Source organism: Mustela lutreola, chromosome 1 (genome assembly GCF_030435805.1).
Source record: "Mustela lutreola isolate mMusLut2 chromosome 1, mMusLut2.pri, whole genome shotgun sequence".
Classification (NCBI taxonomy): Eukaryota; Metazoa; Chordata; class Mammalia; order Carnivora; family Mustelidae; genus Mustela; species Mustela lutreola.
The window spans coordinates 47,538,983-47,562,300 of record NC_081290.1 but is presented as its reverse complement, the minus strand read 5'-3'; the positions used below and the strand labels follow the sequence as shown (position 1 = coordinate 47,562,300).

General features: G+C 40.0%; 1 protein-coding gene across 5 annotated transcripts in view; it reads left to right on the top strand.

The window, feature by feature from the left end:
* Positions 1 to 23,318, top strand: part of RBPJ (recombination signal binding protein for immunoglobulin kappa J region) — a 217,688-nt gene that overhangs the window by 90,755 nt on the left and 103,615 nt on the right. For 2 of the 5 annotated variants that reach the window (XM_059164195.1, XM_059164202.1), the window contains exon 1: positions 17,893 to 18,115. The exons of 2 other annotated variants lie outside the window; for them this stretch is intronic. In XM_059164195.1, coding sequence (XP_059020178.1) covers positions 18,096 to 18,115 — 20 coding nt within the window. In that variant the 5' untranslated portion in view covers positions 17,893 to 18,095. One more of the 5 variants, XM_059164175.1, reaches the window with a different exon arrangement.

Sequence of the window (23,318 nt, the reverse complement as noted above, 5' to 3'; positions counted from 1 at the left end):
CCACACCCTCTCTGAAGATCAAGGTCAACAATAAAAGAAAAGAGCTTCATATAGAGGCCATAATTCATTCTGCATTCTGCTAACAAGCAACATCCATTTAAAATAGCAATAGTGTTTTCAAAGTCCTGTTATTATTCAGGCAGGGACTAAAAGCGATCACTTTCTTGGATCACTTTCTTGGCATACATAGACGCTTAAATGTAAGATGTGTTCTGTGGGTAACTGTCTGCTTGTTTTCTTTCCTAGACAAGTGGTTAACCCATGTTGCATAGCCTGTGTTTATTGAATTCCAGAAAGGTTATGTCATAGAAATCACTGGTGTGTGTGTGTGTGTGTGTGTGTGTGTGTGTGTGTAAGAGAGAGAGAGAGAGAGAGTTATAGAGAGAATGTAAACTGAAACATTTTGAGGAGAGATCCATCAGTTTACAGTGGATAGAGGATGCTGGCCTTGTCTGCTATGGTCACTGTTTTCTGTTTGATAAGAGTGCAGAGTCAAAGAATACATCCAAGTGGTAACAGACAGCCAGACCCCAAAACAACAAAAGTCAGAGGCACCAATTTATTGAGTCTATCCTTTGTAAAGCTAAAAAAACTTCCGGAAGGTTGTAATCAGATGCAAGAAGTTTCCATTTATGTCTTTTTTTTTTTTTGAAAAGTCAATTTATTTTGTCCCCGAATCTCTGAGGGTTCTTTAACAAGCATCAGCTTCTAAAATAAACAAAGAGTATAAGGGGAAAAAATAGAATTTATTAGAAGGAAAAAGTCCCCAAAGAGCTTTTATATTTTTAACATTGCCTTAAATTTTTAAAAATGTTATTATACTGTTTATCCCCCCAAGAACTTAAGCAATTTTGGGGGGCAGGGGTAGGGGATTGCTATTTTAAATTCAGGGTCTTGTTTCTGATTTTAAAATCACAAGTACCGCAATTACTAAAGAAATGTTTCTCCTGATATCCATAAAACAGCTTAATGTTTTAATTTACCTAAGCCACCAACTAAACACTATAGGCCATTTTGAAAACATTCCCTAATCCTTGGAAATAGCATGCTTTCCCTTATATTCTTTCATACACTAATCCTTGGAAAAAAACATACCTTCTCTCATTTTCTATTCAATGTTTGCTATTGTTGTAATCTAAGAAGGGCCTCTTTGAAAAAATGCAAAATTAAGTTTAACCCACAATTGAGTCTTACATCCTGTGGTCTTGGAATTTTAAAATTTCATTCAAAACACACATTATAAACAAAGTCTCCCAAATGACCATCTAGAGAGGAATGTGGCAAAAATCCAGAAACTATTGTAATATTTGGAACCAGCATAAGCACAAATAATCAGTGTGTTTTTTCAAGAGGGGATTATGGGTTGCAGTTTTGCAAACCCTACAGGAGATTTGCACGAGATGGGCAAACTCCAAAAGAGACCAGACGCTTTCCAGTGAATGAAGAGGAAGAAGAGGTATTAAAAGGATCTTCTTAATAACTAAGATTGGTCCAATGTAATCATAATTTGAGGAAACATTCTGGTTTATAAATTCCTATAAAACTTAAGTTCAAAGCAGCATTCTTAACAAGTCTGTTTCTTAGCACATTAAAGTATTCTTTTTTTTTTTTAAGTTTTTATTTATTTATTTGGCAGAGAGAGACACAGGGAGAGAGAGAACACAATCAGGAGGACTGGGAGAGGGAGAAGCAGGCTTCCTGTTGATCAGGGAGCCCAATGTGGGACTCATCCCAACACCTTGGGATCATGACCTGAGCCAATGGCAGATGCTTAACTAACTGAGCCACCCAGGTACCCCTCATTAAAGTATTCTTAACTGTGGAAGCTGATTTGGGGTGAACACAGGTTTTGGAGAGAACAACAAGGTTTTAACTTGTTGCCTATACAAAACCAAAATTGCTATCACCAGGTCAAGAAAATCCACATTTCAGAGGCAGGAAGACCAGTGGAGTTATGACATACAAAATAATATTCTAAAAAAACACTTTTAAGAAGTAAATCTGAGGGCACCTGACCTGAGTCAGTACAGCATGTGACTCTTGGTCTCAAGTTGTGAGTTCAAGCCCCACGTTGGGTGTAGAGATCACTAAAAAAATAAATAATAATAATAAAAAGACAAAAATAAAAACAAAACAAAACAAAAAAAGAAGTAAATCTATAGAAAGAGTGTAAGTAGAATAAGACTGCCCATTTTAGATTTATTTAAAATTTAGACCTCCAAGAACCAAAGTAGAACAGGGAATGTTGTTTTAGTGCTGCAAGATATGCAGCCTGTCCTGGAGTAACACCCCATTTCCCTCCCATTACACACACACACACACACACACACACAGCTCTAAAAAAAGAATGAGGCAATGAAATAAATACACTTATATCTCAAAAGATAAAATCCTTAGGAGCAGGGGAGGGAGAGTCAACTAAGAAGCTGAAAAGGAGTCATGTTTCAAAATGATTCTTATCTTAGCAAAGTTTAATATAATATCATCTTCGGTATTTCTCATTTTACACCTTAGTTAATTTTATGAGTCCAATAATTAATCAAATCTCTAAACCCACTTAGAAGAACATCCTTATCTAGACGATTCACCCTAAATTTCAGGCTTATTTCCAATATCATAGTTAACACATTGTGTAGGTCTGCAAACACTGATGGTATCAACCCTTTTTCTGCCCATAAATAATTGAATGTGAGTAGATTTTACCACCTCCGTAATGTGTCAGTTTCAGTTTTAATACACTATTCTGAGAAATTTTTGTGAACTAATATAGCGTTTTCAGCTGTTTTGCTTTTAATCATCATGAAAGTACATCATTTCACTGGGAGGAACCAAAGAAAAAGATTTTCTTCATCTAAATTGTACTAATTTTATAATGCACAAACAGGAATTGCATTATTCTGGCAAACAGCAAGCAGAGAAAGGCTGCTTTAAAAATAATGTAGGAATCACTCCCATTACAAATAGGTAATTATCTCTGAATATTAGCTCTGATAATATGTGAACTAACAGGCAAAATTAAGTGGGAAGTTATTATATTGTGATTTTTAAAATATGCTGAATTATTTATGCCAAACCTCAATATATCCCAACTTCCTTTAGAGTAATTTTTTTTTTTTAATGAAAACTTCTTAATGAAGAAGCATGGTTTGGGGAGGAATGGAAATGGCTTGAAATTATAGGTTAACTGGCACAAGTAAAAACACAGAAAAATGGATTCAAATCTGGTTTGTCCTCTTCTGATCTGGGTGTGGAAACAGCCAACTTTTAGCACCGTGTGTGTGTGTGTGTGTGTGTGTGTGTGTGTGTGTGTGTGTGTTTCTGGGGGTGGGTGAATTATAAATGTTAATAACCAGCCTGAGGCTTTGCTCATTCATAATTTGCACTCAAAACTTGAATGCTTATCACTTTTCCTTTTCCCATGGAGACTTTCCTTTCCAAAGAAGGGTAGAAAGACCTTGGTCTCTATATACTGCTGAGTCTAAACTTAAAATTGTAAAGTTTGTTGCTCTCTACTTGGATTGTTCAAAAGCTTTTCAATTTAAAGTACTTTGAGCAGCTTAAGTAGGATGGAAGAAATTTACTATTACTAGGGCAGTTGATCCAAATAAAGTCAAACTTACCCTGTCCCTACCATTTCCCCCTCCTGTTTAATTTTTTGCATAATTTCTATCATTATTTAAAATAGTCTTACTTATTTACCTTTTTATTATCTACGTCTCCATCTCTGAACATGAGGGCAGTGATCTTGCCTCACTTGCTCGAAACTGTTTCCCCAGTACCTAGAACGGTGCCTTGCAGAGTGGGTGTTCATTAAATACTTTTTTTGAATCTATCCATGGATGATGGAGGAATAGATTCAATGAGGTGAAAGTGGCTTAGAATAAATTGAGCCATCAGGACCCTGAATGATGTATTTGGTAGAGATAGAGGCTTAGGGAGAAAACTGCCAATGGCAAATTTAGAAGATTCTACTGAGACAGACTTAGTTTATCTGGCCTGTGTTTCCAGACAGTGGCCTTTATGATGAACTTCTCAAGAAAGTTACAGGTGAATGAGTACACTAAAACATCCAGAGAGGGGCTCTGCCCATCGTACGCCTACGTTGTGCCAGGCATTTTGCATATACATTACATGTGTTATTTATTACTCACTACAAATGTATGCAGCATTAATACTATTCTTCCTTTGCAGATAATCCCAGACATTAAGCAACATACTCAAGACTACCCCATTGGTATGAACTGAAATCCCTCCCCTGTGCATCACATAGCCTCTGCTGAGTTTCTTTAGTAACTGTCATGAGTCCAGATTAAAAACACAGACACTGTTATATTTGGTTTAGAATCTTTTTTCCAAGTTCTATTTTGTACTGAGGCTTGATAACTTTGCTGCAAAAAAGAAAGTTAATTATAGAATATTCCTGGAAGGATACACAAGAAATTGGTTATAGAATTTCCTTTCGAAAGGGTAACTGACTGGGTCCCTGGAGAGCTCAGCCAGAGGGATTTTTTTTTTTAAGATTTTATTTATTTATTTGACAGAGAGAGACATCACAAGTAGGCAGATAGGCAGGCGGAGGAGAGAGAGAAGCAGACTCCCCACTGAACAGAGAGCCCAATTCAGGGCTCCATCCCAGGACCCTGGGAGCATGACCTGAGCCAAAGGCAGAGGCTTTAACCCACTGAGCCACCCAGGCACCCCCAGAAGGATTTTTACTTTTCTCTGCCATTGAGTGTTGCCAGCTAAAATGCAGGATACCCACTTACGTTTGAATTTCAGATAAATAACAAATAATTTTTAGTACAAATATGTCCCAAATACTGGGTGGGGCAAATTCATACTAAAAAATTATTTATTGTTTATCTGAAATTTAACTGTACTTTAACTTGTGTCCTGTATTTTTATGTGCTAGATCTGGCAACTCCATGCACATTCACTACTATAAATTTTAAATTTTGTTCCTTGTGTACATATTATTTATTCTAAAAATAACCAAAATATTTTAAAATTGGTTTTTACAATTTGTCACATATTGAAAGGCAATTTTAGCAAAGGACGAGACGTAGACGTGGTATAGCCTGAAATTAAATATGTATCCTAAGAATAATTTTTCTAAACAAGCATAGAAGAAATAAATTTGCCAAGGTAATTCTTGCATGCATTTTGCCAGCAGAGTGCAACTAAGGGGAAAAAATCTGAAAAACACTTCCTGATGAAGTTGTAGTCATTGGAGCCCTGAGGGAGACACTTCAGTCATGGATCCTGGGATAAGACTAAGTCAGGAGAGGAAAGAAATGACCTGTATTCCGGGTACCTTCAGCGCCATTCAGGTGGAGACTTACACTGACTGAACTTCAGAGCTGGAAGGAACTGTGGGGATTTTCTTTTCAGTTCCCTCATCCTTTCCTGCACATTTGAAAATAAGGAAGTTCCATTTCCAACTCCAACCCTCCACAACTCTCCACCCCATCACCAGCTCTCTCCAGCGGCCTAGAGATGGCCTCCTAATTCGTAGGTTCTCCAGGTAATATTAACATACCTATCATGTAATTACCCTACAAGTCTCAGCCTTAGGATCTTAATCCACCAACAGTAATGAAAGAGAAAGTGACCCAGCAGGCCTAGCATAGGACAGGTTATAGGAAATGTCAGAAGCGCCCCCAGCATTCCCATTCTAGCTCTATCTGTAACTGAGATAAGGAAGATAAGGAAAAGTACTTACTTTCTCTGGGCCACAGCTTCCTTAGCTCTTAAAGAGGTTGAGAGGAGTCCTCTTCTGGGGTGTAGGAGGATCAAATGGGATCATCCTGTGCAGGAAGTCCTTGGATTTAAGTTGGTACGCAATCATTTCAACTATGATTTTTATCTTAAAATAGGATCAGTCCTCTTGTGAAATGAAGCTAGAGGGTAAATCAACTGACACAGTGATGATTATTCCCTAATTTTCTATGGAGTTTTTTATTTATTCGCCTGCACTCGAACATTTATATCAGCATATGACTAAGACAAAAATTACCACGTACTTGAATAAGTTACATTTTGATTTTTTTCTGCCTTTTTTTTGGGTTAACAGTTTTATTGGGACACATCGCACATACCATCTCATTCACCCATTTAAAGGTGAACATTCAAGGGTTTTTAGTATATTCAGAGCTGTGCCATCATCACCATAGTTTTAGAACATTTTAGTCACTCCCAAAGAAGTCCTTCATCCATTAGCAGTCACCCCCCACCCATTACTCCCTAGCCCTAGGCAACTATTAACTACTTCTTATCCCTTTAGATTTGTTTATTCTGGATATTTTATATAAACAGAATTATACAATATGGGACTTTTGTGACTCCTTTTATATGGCATATTTTCAAGATATATGCATGTTGTGGTATTGGTACTTCATTTCTTTTTGCAGGCTTGTAGTATTTTATGCTATAGATATACCACATTTCATTTAATCATTCATTGGTTGATGGACATTCGGGTTGTTTCTAGTTTTTGGCTATTATGAATAATGATGCCATGCCTATTCACGTATGAGCTTTTTTGTGGACATATATTCTCTTTTCTCTTGGCCATCCAGTTAGGAGCGGGATTGCTGGGTTTACCTTTAGCCATTCGAGGAACTGGCAGACTGTTTTTCAAAGTGACTTCATCATTTCATATTTCCATCACATTAATGTGTGAGAGTTCTGATTTTGTACCTCCTTGCCAACATTTGTCTTATCTGTCTTTTTGGTTACTGCCATCCTAGGGGATGTGAAATGGTATCAGATTGTGGTTTTGATGTGCATTTCCTGGATAGTTAATGATGTTGAATATTTTTCCATGAGCTTATTGATCATTTCCATGTCTTCTATGGAGAAATGTCTATTTAAATCATTTGCCTGTTTTTAAATTGGGTTGTAGTTTTTCTTAGTCAGTTTAAGAATTGTGTATCTATTTGTATATCTTTCTATATTCTGGATACTAGATCCTTATCAGATATATGATATGCAAATATTTTATTCCACTCCGTGGGTTGTCTTTTTCACTTTCTTGAGAGTGTCCTTTGAAGCATAGAAGTTTAGTTTTGATGAAATAAATTTATCTGTTTTTTTGGGCATTTCATTGCTTATACTTTTGTTGATTAAGAAACCATTCCTAGTACAAGGTCATGCATATTTACCTTAATGCTTTCTTCTGGGTTTTACAGTTTTAGCAGTCACTTTCCTCTCCACCCCCCCATTTAGGTCTCTGATCTCAAGGACATTTTTATATACGTTGTGAAGTTCTGGCCCAACTTCACTCTTTTGCCTGTGGATATCTAGTTATCCCAACACCATTTTTGAAGACTATTTCTTTCCCCATTAAACTGCTCTGACACTGATGTTGGAAAATTAATTGACCACAAATGTGAGGGCTTATGTCTGCTCTCATTCTAATTCTATTGCTTTGTATGTCTACTTTATTTCAATACCACATAGTCTTGATTACTACCGTTTTGTAGTAAGTTCTGAAAAGCGGAAGTGTAAATCTTCCAACTTTGTCCTTTTTCAAGATTGTTTTGGCTATTCTGGTTTCCTTGAATTTCCATATGAATTTTAGGAATAGCTTGTCAATTTCTGCAAAGTGGACAGTTGGGATTTGGATAGTTTCTATGTTGACTCTACAGATCTGGGAGTGTTGCCATCTTGATAATCATTCTTTGAATCCACAAGCATGAGATGCCTTTCCAGTTATTTAGATCTTTTTAAATTTCTTTCAACAATGTTTCGTAGTTTTCAGAGCACAAGAACTGAACTTTTAAAAATTAAATTTATCCTAAGTATTTTATTCTTTTTAATGCTATTGTAAATGGAATTGTTTTCTCAATTTTATTTTTCCTTTGTCCATTGCAAATATATAGAAATATAATAAATTTTTGTATATTGATCTTAGATCCTACAACCTTGCCAAACTTCTGTTTTAGTTCCAATACTTTCTTAGTGGAATCCTTAGAATGTTCTATAAGATCATGTCATGTGCAAATAAAAATAGTTTTGCTCTTTTCTTTCTTTTTTAAAGATTTTATTTATTTATTTATTTGAGAGAGAGACACAGAGAGCATGAGCGAGGGGAGGGTAGAGGGAGAGAGACAAGCAAACTCACTGCTAAGCAGGGAACTGATGTGGGGCTTGATCCCAGGACCCCGTGGTCATGCCCTGAGCCAAAGGCAGACGCTTAACCAACTGATCTACACAGGCACCCCGTTTTTGCTTTTTTTCCCAATCTAGTTGTTTTTTATTTAAATTTCTTGCCAAAGTATTTGATTAGAACCTCCAGTACAATGTTGAATAAAAGTGGTTAAGAATGGAAATCTTTGCCTTCTTCCTGATGTTAGTGTACAAACATCAGTCTTTTACCTTTAAATATGATATTGGTTCTGGATTTTTCATAGATGCCCTTTATTAGGTGGAACAGGTTTCCTTCTATTCCTGGTTTGCTTGGTGTTTGCTAGTACAGATCTTCTTTGATTTATGATGGGGCTGCGTCCAGATAAATCCAACATCAGTTGAAAATACCATAAGCCAAAAATGCATTTAATACACCTAACCTCCCAAACATTACAGCTTAGCGTTAAATATGCTCATAACATTTACATTAGCCTATAGCTGGCAAAATCGTCTAACAAAAACCTACTTTATAATAAAGTATTGAATATCTCCTGTAATTTATTGACTACCATACTAAAAGTGAAAAACAGAATGATTGTATGGGCATAGACTGGTTCTAAGTGTATCAGTTGTTTACCCTTGTGATTGCATGGCTGATTGTGAGCTGCTTCTTGCTGCCAGTGCACGACATCGTAGGAGAGTATCATACCATGTATCACTGGCCTGGGAAAAGATCAAATTCAAAATCTGAAGTATGGGTTGTACCCAATGTGTATCACTTTTACACCATCATAAAGTAAAAAAATTGTAAGTTGAATCGTCTTAAGGTAAGGACCATCTGTATTTTGTTGAGGATTTTGTGTCTATATTTAGTGTTTTTCTTGTGGTATCCTTGGTAAATTACTTTTTAAAAGAATAATCCTACTTTGGGGCACCTGGGTGGCTCGGTCAGTTAAGTGCCTGCCTTTGGCTCAGGTCATTATTTTAGGGTCCTGGGATCAAGCCCTGCGTCAAGTTCCCCGCTCAGTGGAGAGCCTTGTTTCTCTCTCTTCTTCTGCCTACTGCTCTGCCCACTTGTGCTCTCTATCTCTCTGTCAAATAAGTAAATAAAAATCTTTACACATAAAATAAAATAATAATTACACCAAAAAATCTACAAGGGTATTGGGTCTCCTTTCTTTGGCTACCTACTCTTAGCCATTCACTAGTTCATATAAATGGCTATTTAAAAATAAATCTTTTTGAATTCATTATCATTTGTATTTTCATTAATAAGTTATTAAAATTATAATCAGCTACTGAGTATTTGACATAAGATATTCTCTAACAGCTTGTAATAATAAAATCATTTTAATTTCTATAGTAAAAAAACTTCACTGACAGTCTAACTCCACTTCTAGAGATATAACTTGTGTAAGTAATGCTCTCTGAACCTCATTTGTAAAAACAGGAATAAAGGAGTGTCTGGGTGGCTCAGTCAGTTAAGCTTCCGACTCTTAATTTTGGCTCAAGTCATGATCTCGGGGTTGTGACATCAAGCTCCATTTTGGGCTCTGTGCTGGGCGTGGAGCCTGTTTGTGATTATCTCTCTTCCTGTCCCTCTGCTGCTTCTCTCTCTCTCTCTCTGTCCCCACCTTAAAAGAAACAAACAGACAAACAACAAACAAAACACCGGGAATAAAATCCCCTCCCTCCTCTTTGTCCTGAGGACTGATTGAGATGATATTTATGAGAAGGCTTGGGACAGGGTCGATTCAATTATATTTTCCGTTGATTCACAAATTGCATATCATAGTATCCCTTTAAATAGAAAGCTGTTTGCCTGCATGTTACATTGGCATACAACTTTTCAAAAACCCTCTATTGCATAAAACTAAATGCTTCTGTACGTAATCTGTTTTTCAGAAGTTATCTTTCAGTTCTTAAGTCCTTTTTTTGCCTAGATTCTTTGATTTGTTGCCTATTTCGGAAACTTGGAAAGTACCATGCAAATACAGATATAGCTTTGCTAAGTTAAAAATAAAATACTTAGTGTTTGCTGGTGAAGGAAAATATGATGCTATGGAGGTAAAACTGTGTGGTGAAAATCAGACTCACATTTCATAAGAACATTTCTGGAGAACCTTAGACTTGAAAAGTGGGAGCCAAATGCTTCTCCCAGACGATAATTTATAACTCTCACTGAAGTCAAAAGTAACTCTGAGGGTAAAATTTAAGCCAAGTGTTTGGAAAGCTGGGAGAGAAAAAAAAAGAAGAAGCAGCATGCATAAATTTCCAAATCTTTCCAAAGTACTTAGATGGGAGGGAGGCAATTTGTAGTTAAGATATTGAGAAATGTTTTTTCCACTAGTGGGATATTCACAATACCTTAATATAACTTAACTTATTTTAGCTTTCACAGGATGTTAATCATGATAGAATTTAGTTAAATAATCATTTAAGTAACAAAAACTACATACACAACAATACCAGTTATAATCATAACATGGAGTCTTTATTTTTTAAATTTTTTATTTAGTTTCTTAAAAACACATGTTGACATTCATTTATTTATTTGTTTGTTTATTTTTAAGTAAACTCTATACCCAACATGGGGCTCAAACTCATAGCCCCAAGGTCAAGAATTACACACGCTACTGACTGAGCTAGATAGATGTCCCTAACATGAAGTCTTTAAAGATACCTTTAAATACAGAGTTTCTCTAAATGCCTTTTACAAATTAAATACATCATTATGAATTGAGATGAAACTTTTCAAACATACCTCTCACATAAAATTAAGCCCATACTCAACATTTATTAATCGCCTAAAAATTAAAAAGTATCTTAGATAGCTTTTTCCCGCAGTAATTTCACAAGATCTTCTTTTTTTTTTGAGTCTTACATGTTGACATAATTACGATTTTTAAAATATTTAAAATAAAAAATATGGACATCGTGATATAATGGTAATTATTAAAAGGGACAATGTACACCTTTGGTTATGATGTTCGAGGGTATTCGTAGTTAATCAACTGTCTCTGACACAGCTAGGTTTTTCACAAGATAGGAGTTGATATCTCTCACTATTTGCCAGTGCTCGAATAGACGGCTCCAAAGTTGATCTTAGTCTATTTTGGACAAGGGTGCTAGCCACAAAGGTCATATCTACCAGCTGATACTTATCATTACACTATCTGTGACACAAAGTAACACAGATGCAAAGAGTAAAACCTTTCTGGTAAGCTTTCTTTGAAAAACTGATAAGGCCCAAGGTTAATGGTAACACAGGCCAGAGGAGAAAAACATAGGGATCTTTTTCTGTTCTCTTGATTTCCTATATAACCATAGTCAAATTTTTACAAATAAATGTGCCAATCAAAAATAAATACAATGAACTTATTGAGAAACAATTTTTTTTCATTTAATCATCTATATAATTATCTAGTTTGATCTGTGCAGCAAATCCCTAAGGGAGGTAGTACTAGTCCATCTAACAGAAAAAACAAAAAAACAAACAAACAAAAGAAAACCAAACTGAGCAACAGTATGGGTGACCGAATTTCCTAAAGAGGTAACATGGACAGAGTGCCTACTGTCCATGGTAGAGTTGGTCCCGTGCTGTCTTTTTCCTTCATATCCCAGCTGTCTTTTTAACTATGGGTGCTCAACAGAGAACCGAAAACCATTGCAGTATAGGGTACATGACAAAGGGAAAAGTTCAGGAAATCAAAATTTATATATATTCCCTTGTAAACAAATAACTGGTATTTTGATTCATGCGGCATTGTCTTACTTTGTACAGTGTTGTCATTTTGTCATTTTTTATAAAACTGACTTTATCCTCTTTATATCCTGAAAAGAACAAGGCATATCAATCACAAATGGAAGGATTTTCTTCCAGTTACATTAGCTATGAAAAATTTTGACAAAATATTAGATTTGTACATACTAAAAGTGCATTTGATTCCATTCACGTTCCACATCATTTGAGTGAATGGCCCGTTCTTTTTCTTACTTTACCTTCTTGAACTGCTGCATATATTAGCAAGTATGTAAAGCTTTGGGCCTGCAAAAAGAAAGAGAAAGGAAGGAAGGAAGGAAGGAAGGAAGGAAGGAAGGAAGGAAGGAAGAAAATCAAATTCCCAGGAAAGAAAGAAAGAAAGAAAGAAAGAAAGAAAGAAAGAAAATCAAATTCCCAGGGCCTAAGAATCCTGTGAAAATCAAACACAACTGGAAAAAAGAGTGAATATTTATTTTTGTTCCTCAAGTTCTCCTGAAGCCCACTCCATGACTCATTTTCAGTGTTCTCTTTCCTTTTTTCCCCCTCTTTATTTCTCTTAATTCTTATTTTCCTTCTAGAATTACATAGTCTAATGGAATCCTTGACATTCTTTCAATCCCCTGCACACTTTATTAACCTTGATTAATATGTAGTAGAAAACAGTGGGGAGACTGTTATTAAAGAAGGGGGGATTCACACTTATAAAGATGAATGAAAACCACAAGTTAAGAAATTTTTTCTGGAGTAGGGTGCTGGGGGGACTGAATTAAGCATCTTCCTCTGTATTAGGTCATGGTCCCAGGGTCCTGGGATTGAGCTCATCAGGCTCCCTGCTCAGCATGGAGTCTGTAGTCAGTTTTTCCCTCCTTCTCTGGTCATGCTCTCTCTTTCAAATAAACAAATAAAAAAAAAGAAAAAAGAAAAAAATTTCTCTGGGGTAAAAGTTCTTAATTTCTTTTTTTCTTATTTTTTATTTAAGTTCAATTTCGTTAACATATACTGTATTATGAGTTTCAGGAGTAGAATTTAGAGATTCATCAGTTGCATATAATACCCAGTGTTCATTATATCAAGTGCCTTCCTTAATGCCCATCACCCAATTACCCCATCCCCCCACTGACCTTCCCTCCAACAACCTTCAGTTTGTTTCCTATAGTTAAAGAGTCTCTTATGGTTTGTCTTCCTCTCTCTGTTTTCATCTTATTTTTCCTTCCCTTCCCCCATGTTCATCTATCTTATTTCTTAAATTCCATATATGCATGAAATCATATGGTATTTTCTTTCTATGAAAAAGTTCCTGATTCTTAAAAAAGATTTATTTATTTATTTCAGACAGAAAGAGAGAGGGAGAGAGAGAGAGAGAACACAAGTGGGGGGAATAGGAGAGGGGGAACTCAATCCCAGGACCCTGGGATCATGACCTGAGCTGAAGACAGACACTTAAGCGACTGAACCACCCAGACACCCCATAATTTCCTAATTTCTTTCTTTCTTTTTTTTTTTTTTAAAGATTTTATTTATTTATTTGACACAGAGAAAGAGAGACAGCAAGAGAGGGAACACAAGCAGAGGGAGTAGGGAGAAGCAGGCTTCCCACCAAGCAGGGAACCTGATGTGGGGCTCCATCCCAGGACTCTAGGATAGTGTCCTCAGCTGAAGGCAGACGCCCAACGACTGAGCCACCCAGGAGCCTAATTTCTAATATGAGTTGTCAGTCAGCCTTTCTTAGGCATACAGCTACCTCATGATCCAATCACACCAAACCCTGCTTTACAGTCCAAGAAGCTCTCATTGGCCATATACAGCAGGTTTCTCAACCTTTTGGGACATGTGCACCTCTTAACATTGAATAAAAATAATAGTGATCTTGCTATTTCTGAGTAGGATAGGGTAAAGAAGTGGATTAATGCCAACCTGGATAAAATCATCACTGTATTCAGCAACTTAAATACTGATTTTTGAAGTGTTGACAATTCTTGCAAAGCATGTATAATACCTTTATTAGATGAATGCAACTTATGGATTTATTAAATAAAAATAATAATGATAAAAACTAATACTACCACAGCAATTATGTGACAGGTATTCTGTGTGATTTAGATATCAACACTTTGAATCCTCATGACGTAATAAACATCTTGAATCCCCATGAAAACCCTGTGAATCAGGGGCTATTATCTACATTTTGTAGGAGAGGAAACTCGTGCATTAACAATAGGCAGTAACTTGTCCGAGGTATTAGAGTCAGAGCCCATGCATCGTGGTGCCAGAGCCCGTGTTTTTCATTATGAGGCTGCCCAGAAAATATTCAATGTTTTACTGTGTCTCTTTAATAGAAGATGGGGTAACTTAATATTTGAATAAGAGCAATGTTGAAATGTATCACTGAAAGGGTTTCAGCCAGGCCAGCAAAGCATGCTCCCTTCATGAATGTGCTTATTTACTGCCACTAACTCCTTCACATGCCCACTGGACATACACTCAGGGGCTCTGAAATTCACTCCTTTTAGTATTTAGTATCTTGCTTATTGTTTAAAAATTCTCCAAGTTTGGCTCATGGACAGTTTGCTTCAGAATCCCTGATCAGCCTGCTATAGCCTGCCAGAAATGCCTATTCCCAGGCTTCAGCCCAGATTTCCTCATTTAGAATGTTAGGGAGGGGGACTTGGGATTCTGATGCCAAGTTTTGAGGACCTTTCTCCAGATTCTTCTTGTGACCCCGCTTAGGATGCCTACCCCCTGCTTCTACATGCACCAACCCCCCACCTGGAGTTCCCCTGAGTACAAGATACTCTTTCACACCTCAGAGCCTGAACATGTTGCTTCCTGCGCTTCTCATGCTTCTTCCTTCTCTGATGGTCCTCTCAAGCCCCCCTCTACTAAGAATCAGTTCAACAGTCTGCTCTGTAAGGTTTCCTAGCATCCATCAGTCAAGAGTTAGGTGCTCCTTCCATGGTACTGGAATGCCCTTAAACTCATAGATCTATCCTAGAATTACACAGCAACTGGTCTGTGACTGTTAGCCAGGGAGTCCCCTGAGGTTTCTGCATTATCTAGCTTCTTAAACCACTAAAGATCGTGCCTGACATGAAGTGGTAGGGACTCTAAACTTGCTGTCTGGACTTGCTTGTAAGTTCAGTGTTACCCAATGATTGGAATAAAGTATTGACAGTTCTGCAGTTAATTCTACTGGGATGGTAGGCCAAGTCCATCATTTCTATTAGAAAATAATTTTTTAGCAAATAGGACCAAGGAAATAATTTCATTTGGTCAATGTTTTTCTTCTTGCACACTTAATCCTTTTCTTTCATTTTCCCTTTTTAATGTTTTATATTTTTGAATAAGCTGGGGTTCTCAGATGACCAGGGTTCCAAGTTAAATTAATGGCCTGGACTAGACTATGACTGACCCGTCTTCTTGGGATGAAGACTCTACAGAATACTGCCCTTGGGCATTGTCCTCCATTCCAAAGCAAATTTGCAGCGAGCTATTGTATTAAATGTCCTTACATCTTTTTTTTTTTCCCTCTGTGAAATATTTAATCAAAGGGATAGGAAAATGCACACACACACATCAACACACATAACTAAAAACGTTGAAAACGACTCGAAAACCTGATTTCCTGTCCGCTTCATATCCAGTAGTACATGAGCTTCTATTAGGGGACTCACTGTCCTCCAAAAATCAAAACTCAATTCAATTCCACATTTGTGGATCTGTGAGCCCCCAGCTCCTAGGAAATGCCAGGTTGGGCTGGTAAAGAAACCACACCAGGGCAATCTGAAATGTGCCTGATTGAAGACTGTAACCAGGAATTCAGTGGACAAATAAATAATTCAAAAGAAGGATACACTTAAAGCAGTCGTAGCTAAAAGCATCTGATGAAACAATACCTAAAATGGAATGAGTATTTCAGCAAACACATGGAAAGTGAAGGGGAAAAAAAGCCAGTATTTTAACTCTTATTAGCAGGAGGAAAGGAAAACAAAACACAAGAACAGAAACTCATATATAGGAATTATTTCAAAAGGCTAGGAAGAGATTAGGGGAAATAAATTTTTAAACTGTGCCCTTGAAGGGGGGGGGGGCGGAATCTATACGGGGCTACAATGCATGAGCGCAGAGAGCTGTATTTTTGATCTATTCCACTCGCGATGCCAGCGGGTAGATCAGAAAGAAAACCAAATGCTAGAAGAGAGTAGGTAAGGAAATCCGAACTTGTTTCAAACCAAGTTAAAGTGGTGGCCAGACTAGGTGACTCAGAGAGATGACTCAAACCCGACACTGGGACCGTCAGCTCCCGGAGGCCGGGGGCGCGGCGTCAAACACACTTTAGGAAAGTACCAGGCTCGAGGAAGGCGACAGGAAACCTCCCCGGGGGCTCGGCCTGGGGCTCCTCCTGCCCTACAGTCTGACCTCTTACCATCTGCACCAAGAGGAGTTTCTCATCTCCTGGCTTCCCCTTCTTCTTTACAGCCCGCCCATCCCGCCACCCATTTTTCTCCCACAAAGTGTCACGCGGCGTGTGTGTGCAAGACGTCCTGCCCCCTTCCACCGGCCCTCCGCCTAGAGCTCCCGGCCACGCGCCCACCCGCCCCGCCTCCGCGGCAAGTCCCTCCCTTCCCACCCCGCCCGCACCCGCTGCCCGCCGCCAGCCGCCCGGGCACGCGCGGCACGAACAGCGCCGGGAGCTGCACTAGACAAACACCTGTCCCGCCTGGGCTCCGCGAGATTTGGGGGCGAAAGCATAGGCAACTGTGGGCGCGTTCTCGCGAGGTTTAGGAAATTTCCCACGGCCCGTGTTGTGTCTGAGTTGAGTAGTGGAAGGCGGTGGGAAGGAGGTGTAGCGTGAGACTGACTGGGCTGCCCGCATTGGGCACATGCGCAGTGCCGCTCGCGTGTGCCGCGCCAATCCTGCGGCGCCTTCAGCAGGTCTCCGGCAGAGAATTCCAGTTCTCCGGGTTTTGGGGCTCCCTACTGGAGGCAGTGCTTGATCTGGGAATCTCTAGGAATTGAAAGGGCAAGGCTGGCTGGGGTGGCGAGGGTGGAGAAAGGGATGTGGCAGGTAGGAAGGAGGGGTCAGGATTCGGGCCCTTCTTTCTATTAAATGCCCAGACGGACCAAGTTGGCCCCGGGGTTTCCAGGCTTAGGTTGCCTGAAGTGCGTTTCCGGCAGCGACCAGTGTCCTCGACTGTGCCAGGCCCACGGAAGGACCCGGGCAGTGCGTGTCCCCATTCCACCTGCATTCACACACGGCTGGGGACGGCGCTGAGGTGCTAAGGAGGCTCACACAGCAGGCAGCTCTCTGCCCCAGGGGCACCCGTGGTTTCAGTGCGGGTGCGGGCCCCATTCCAACGCAGATTTCACCTCTAGAGAAAACTACGCAGCGCTCTGGCATGCATATACGAGGTGGACAGTAGGGGTGTCTTTGCCAGAGGCCTTGTCTTGACCTCATTTCACACCCAAGGAGAAGAAATCTAAGTGCACAGAGTTCAACTGCAAAAGTTTCCCATTTAGAGCTCTGACAGGTCAGCCCACGTTGTCATCTCGTCTGTGCGCAAGCACGGGGGTTCGAATAGAGCGAAGACACTTCTAGGTTTGTCAGTCGCCGAACTCCAGGCATCTCTGTAGCTCCGGCATCTAACGCCGACATTAGCATAAGGGAGGTGTCCAATGAACGTCTGAATGAATGAAAAGGGCTGGGAACCAGAGTGAGCGGGAAGCCACTTGGAAAACACCCATTTGAGGAGGTGTTTCATCTAGGCCTGTGAAACGCGGCAGATTTTCCCAGGACCCCTCCTCCCTTCCCCTCGGCCCCGCCTCCTGACCCCTCCATTCCCCGTCCCCGTTGTAATCCCCTCCGGTTTTCCTCAGTCTCCACGTACGTCCCTCAGGGCGCGTCCCAAAACCCGGATAACCGGAGCACTCCCCATGGACCACACTGAGGGCTCGCCCGCAGAGGAGCCGCCTGCGCATGCTCCATCGCTTGGGTAGGTTTCCAGGGAAGGCAGCGAGCAGGATCCCCTACTCCGCGGGCGGCGCGAGGCGTCTGGCTCTTCGCGGTGGCTGCGAGGGGAAAGAAGCGCGGGGGCTGGGTGGAATCGAGGAGTGAGGAAAAAGGGAAGGGGCGGGGGAGAGGGACCAGGGAAGGCGTCAGGGGGAATCTCGCGAGGGTTGGAGTTTTGGCGAGAGTTTGTGGAAGATGGCGCCTGTTGTGACAGGGTAAGTCTCGGGGAATCGGAGCGCTGGGAATCGGGAAAGTTGCGGGCGTCTCGCAGCCCGCGGCGGGCGGCGTGTTCGGGGCCGCGGCGCGCTTGGCGTCCGGGGCCGCGGGGGCGGCGTCGCGTGCGTCGAGTGCGGCGGCGGCGTGTGGCCGTGCGCTGCTCGCTCTGCGCCGCCGTGGCTCGGGCTCCGGCGCGTGAGGGCGGGCGGCGGCGGCGGCAGCGACGCCGGCGGGTGCGGGCGTGAGTGCGGCCGGGCGCGCGGAGCCCGCGGGCGCCGTGCGGGTCGCGCGCTTCTTGCGCCTCCGCCCGCCTCTAGCGTCTCCGCCCGCGGGCCCGTACTCCGGCCCCGCGCAGCTTTGTTCCTCCCGGACGGTCGTCGCCTCCTCGCCGGGCCGTGTCCCCGGCCCCGGGCGCTTTGTCTTCCCCGCTGCCCCCCGCGACTCTCTACCCCCGGCCCTTTGTTTCACCGCCTTGGGCGCTTTGTCCGACCCGGCGCGCCCCGCATCGCTTTTCCATCTCCTCCTGCCTCAGCTGTTCTTCCTCCCGTGCCCCTTTGTTGTGCCCTTCGCTATTCGGTAGCTCAGTGACCTGCCACAGCCCAGGCACCAGATTTCTGTCTTTTAATTTTTCTTCCATTATTTTTCTCACGTGTTTTCCTCTCACCTTTCGATTTGGTACTTGATCACTCCCGGAGTCTTTGTCTCCCCCATTCAGTGGCTTTTTCACTTGGCACCCCCTTCCCCTCCCATCATCGGTTGATTTATCCACTACCCACGGAGTATGTCGGCTGAACTGTCTCAGCCTCAGGGACTCCATCTGGTGCTTCTGCGCGCAGATAGACCCTACGGTTTGTTGTTGTTTTTGTGGGTCTTAAAGAGGCGTGGAGATAGTTTCCTCCTCGGCGTTCCGCACCCTTTTCTCTTGGGATTGTGTGTACACACACACACACACACACACACACACCCCTTTCTCTCGGGATTACAGTGTCTCTAGTTTTCTTCGCGATCTCTTTGGGCGCGTGGTTATTTTGCTTGGAAACAGTAGCCCTGGAAAAAGATCTGGTCTTTTGGTTATTGCTCTTCCACCCCCCGCCCCCTTGCCCTTAGGCCGTTTCTGATGGCCTAGGCCAAGGGCAGCTGTCGTAGATTTGCTTCTTGGTTACCTGAGGGTGTTGTAGGGCGGTTGAAAGAGGTGCGAAGTTTGTTTTTGTTTTTGTTTTTGTTTGCTGTTGGTGTGTGAGACTAGTTTCAGATATCCAAGTTAGCTATTCATTAGGTACGTGAATAGTAGTAGCATGAATTTTAATGTTAAAAACTTCTGAATATTCGTGCGGAAAATTTCAGCATTTTCTAGACTATAGGTCTAGAGTTAGTTATTTTACCATTAACTCCTGCTCCCTCAGGAAGAGGGAGGCATCCTTTTTGGGAGTTTGATATAAATGGTTTACTTTTTCTTTATCATTAGTTTATAATTATGTGCTTTTGCTCTGTAGAACGTGACAACCTTTCTGTCCCGTCTTTGGAGTTGAAATGAGGACCACGCTTAAGAGTGCAGTTTCTGGTTGATGAATACTGCTTCTAGAATCTTTGTGGAATGTATTAATCAAATGCAATTAAAAGACATTTAAGTAGTAGTCTTAAGTAAGGTGAAGTCACTTCTAATGTTAAAGGACCTTTAAATTGTTCCCAGTGCTTATTGTTATGGTAATGTAAAAACTGGGAGTTGTGTGCGTGGGGGAAGGGTGGTGTGGTGTATTTAAATAGCCTGAATATTCTGGTGCTGGGGGTAGTAAGAAGTATTCAGTTTACCAGGATTACTGGATTGAATATATTGTTCAGAAATTGGGCCCCCTCCTTACTAGTTGATCATTCATTTTAGAAGTTTGTTAACAAAATCATTTGGAGTGTCATTTCATTTATAAACTAAAGTCCTACATAAAGTGCTGCTAGTAGAGGATGTACAAGATTTAGTGTAAGGAATGTTGTTAAACATTTTTTCTTTTTTGAAGGCTGCGATTAGAATTAGTAGTTTGAGTTTTATTTAATGGAAAATCTTGTTTCCTAATTGATACTTGAGGGTTTTGTGAAAATTTGAAGTCTGGGATCCATGAGTGGATTTTACCTGTAATCATTTGTCTCCTGTACTTTTTCTTTGTGCATAATCATTCTTTTGAAGGTAAAATTTTGACTATTATTCTGACTCTGAACAAAAATGTAAATATGGTGTAATGGAAGGTATTTTGCTCTGACTTGTACATATAGGAAAGATCATACAAACATCATAAAAGCAACTTTTACAAACTGAGTTGTGTGGGTTTTTTTGTTTCTAAATTGAATTAAGACCTTTATTTTGTGATCATATGAAACAGTGCTTTTACTAAATTATATCAAACAGCAGCATATTTAGAACATACAGGGTCAGTTTTGGTTGGAACACTTTCGTTCTGATTATCGACTATTAAAGCTTTAAATTTATTATCCAGGTATATTGCAGATGGGTCTACATGGTGTTCTCAGGAAAAAAAGATAAGATGCTTACTTGTAATTTTCAGATCTGTTCTAATATATGCTTCTATGTATTGGATTATTTAAATTAGTTTATTAAAAAGTTATCTCTTGTCCAATAACAACAGATTTCTGTCCTTAAAAGGGTTAGATAAAAAATGGCTTGGGAGAAGGCCACTCTTGCCAGCTGTACATTAAATAATCTTTGGCACTCTGGATGGATAAGGTATTAGGGAAAAAATAGGTGCGTTTGAAAGTTTTTACTAATCTTAATTCTAGGATTGGGTCATTTTAAAAAATAAAGTTTAAAAACCTATGATGTGGTTTTAAAACATTTTTTTGCTTCCTCCTAATACTAAATTTCATGTTATTTCAACTAGGGGCAGTATTTTCTCATGGATTGACTAAAAGTTGTTATTCTTGGCATCTGGCTTTATGATTATTTCCAAGTTACTCTACTTCCCCTGGGCCAATTTCCTAACTATGTAGTAAAATGGGAATTGTAATAACTTGCCACATCTGCACAGGATTGCTGTGCCTTAGGATTTGCAGAGAGCATCCTTAGATGAAAGGTGTGGTTAAAGTCTAGGAATTGTTACTGAAATAAGCTGATGTGAAGTAGGTCATATTTTATAGGAAGTCAAGTAGGAGGTTATAAACGAAGTTCTTGGCAAGTTACAGTGATGATAGTGGGATAAAAAAATAAAAATATGTATTATAGTTTGGGTAATAAAACCAGTACATTTTTTCCCCTATAAGCTTAGAGGGAGAGGAATTAGTAAAACAAATTACAGGGTGGTGTATTTGTTGTATAAGAAATTGCAAATCTGTCAGACTCATATGTAATAACACATTGTAAAATAATGGGATGCTTTCCCTCTGTTGATCTGTTTTCTGCATATGGTGTTTTGTTTTTTTTTAAGATTTTATTTATTTATTTGACAGAGAGAGCACAAGTAGGCAGAGAGGCCGGCAGAGAGAGAGGAAGGGAAGCAGGCTCCCTGCTGAGCAGAGAGCCCGATGAGATGCGGGCCTCGATCCCAGGACCCTGAGATCATGACCTGAGCCGAAGGCAGAGGCTTTAACCCACTGAGCCACCCAGGCACCCGGTGGTTTTTTTTTAACGCTTTCATTTTATGCATATGGGTAGTATGTTTTAAAAATGGTGGCACAAAATGTTTTCATTAGCCTCTAGGCCAGATCTGTTAATAGTAATGACTATTTCAGTATCCCTTATAGTTTTTAATGCTTTGTTACTTGCTCTAAAGAACATTTTCTAACAGCCAAGGCCATGATTTCAGGGTTGGCCCTTGATCTAGGAAAGTGTTTTACATTTAGGAGATGCTCCTAAGATACTCACTTAACAAACAAAACCTGTTGCTTCTCTGTTCTTGGTAGATGATACAACATCCCAGCTAAGTTTCCCAAGCTAAGTTTCTGGATTCCTCTCTTATACTAACGCTTCACATTTAGACACTAAGAACTGAACATTTTCCCTCCTGAAAATCTCTTGTATCAGTGTCACTCATTCCTACTGTTACAATTCATGTTCTCATCATTTCTCATATGAGTTAGTATAAACATTGGTAGCTTCCTTTTTCTGTTTGTAGACTCACCTCCTTTATCCAGATTCCACAGTCTAAAGAGCAAATCTGATCACTTTACTTAGTTTAAAAACCTTTCAATGGCTCCCCCTAGCAGCCTTCATTAAAGAGGCAGTGGAGTAGAGAGTATGAGCTCACATTTAGCATTTAATCCGGAGTGGGTTCCAGTTCTGTCCCTGCCATTTAAAACCTCTTAACACTGACAAGTGATCTGACTTCTCCTTGCTTTTTTCCATCAATTGCAAGATAATTAGTCTTAGCTCAGTGGGTTTTGGTGAGGATTGACTGTGAGAAAACATTTAGTAGGATATCTGAACACATGGCAGGTGCTCAAACAATGTTAGCTAGTTAGGCATATATGGTTCTCTATAACTATTTCATTTACTTTTTCTCTAGCTGAACTGTATGCCTTTCTTTCCTCTAATATTCAGTGCTCTGGCTATATTTAAGAATCTGTAGTTCCCTGGGTGGGTTTAGCAGTTTAATGCCTTCCAGTACATGAAAAGTGCTGGTATTAATGGGTTATTATTCAAGACTTCGGTCTGGGGATATTCTAACGGGACCTACCAGCCTGGATTCAGTACCCCTTTAGTGTGTTCTTAAAGGACTCAGGAAAATTCTCTTGGAAGTGTCATACTGAGTTATTGTCTGTCACGTTCAGAGGCTGTTCGTTAGTTTCCTGGTGGCAGATACCTTTTTTTATTTTATGATCATTTATATGTTCTTATACTCAGAAGAGTGTCTAATACATGATAGGGACTTAGTAAAAAGTTTTTCTGAACAAATGACTCAAGAGTACTTCGAAACCTTTGTGCAACCTGGTGCCTGTAGTCAGAATTTTATGTGCATAGGGGATGTATTGATTCTCCAGGAATTTTAATTGCTGAGGTACCCAAAAGAATTGATATTTTCAGCTACAGGCATTCTCATAACCTCTTAATAGTGCAATCTTAGCCAGAAGTTCCTTTGGATTATACTATATTGTTTGTACAAAACTGATAAGCTTAAATTTCACATTTTGTTTTTTTGTATAGTTCACCAGTATTTCTAAAAGGTTTTCATTATTTTTACATGTTTTAACTTATTCTTAGAT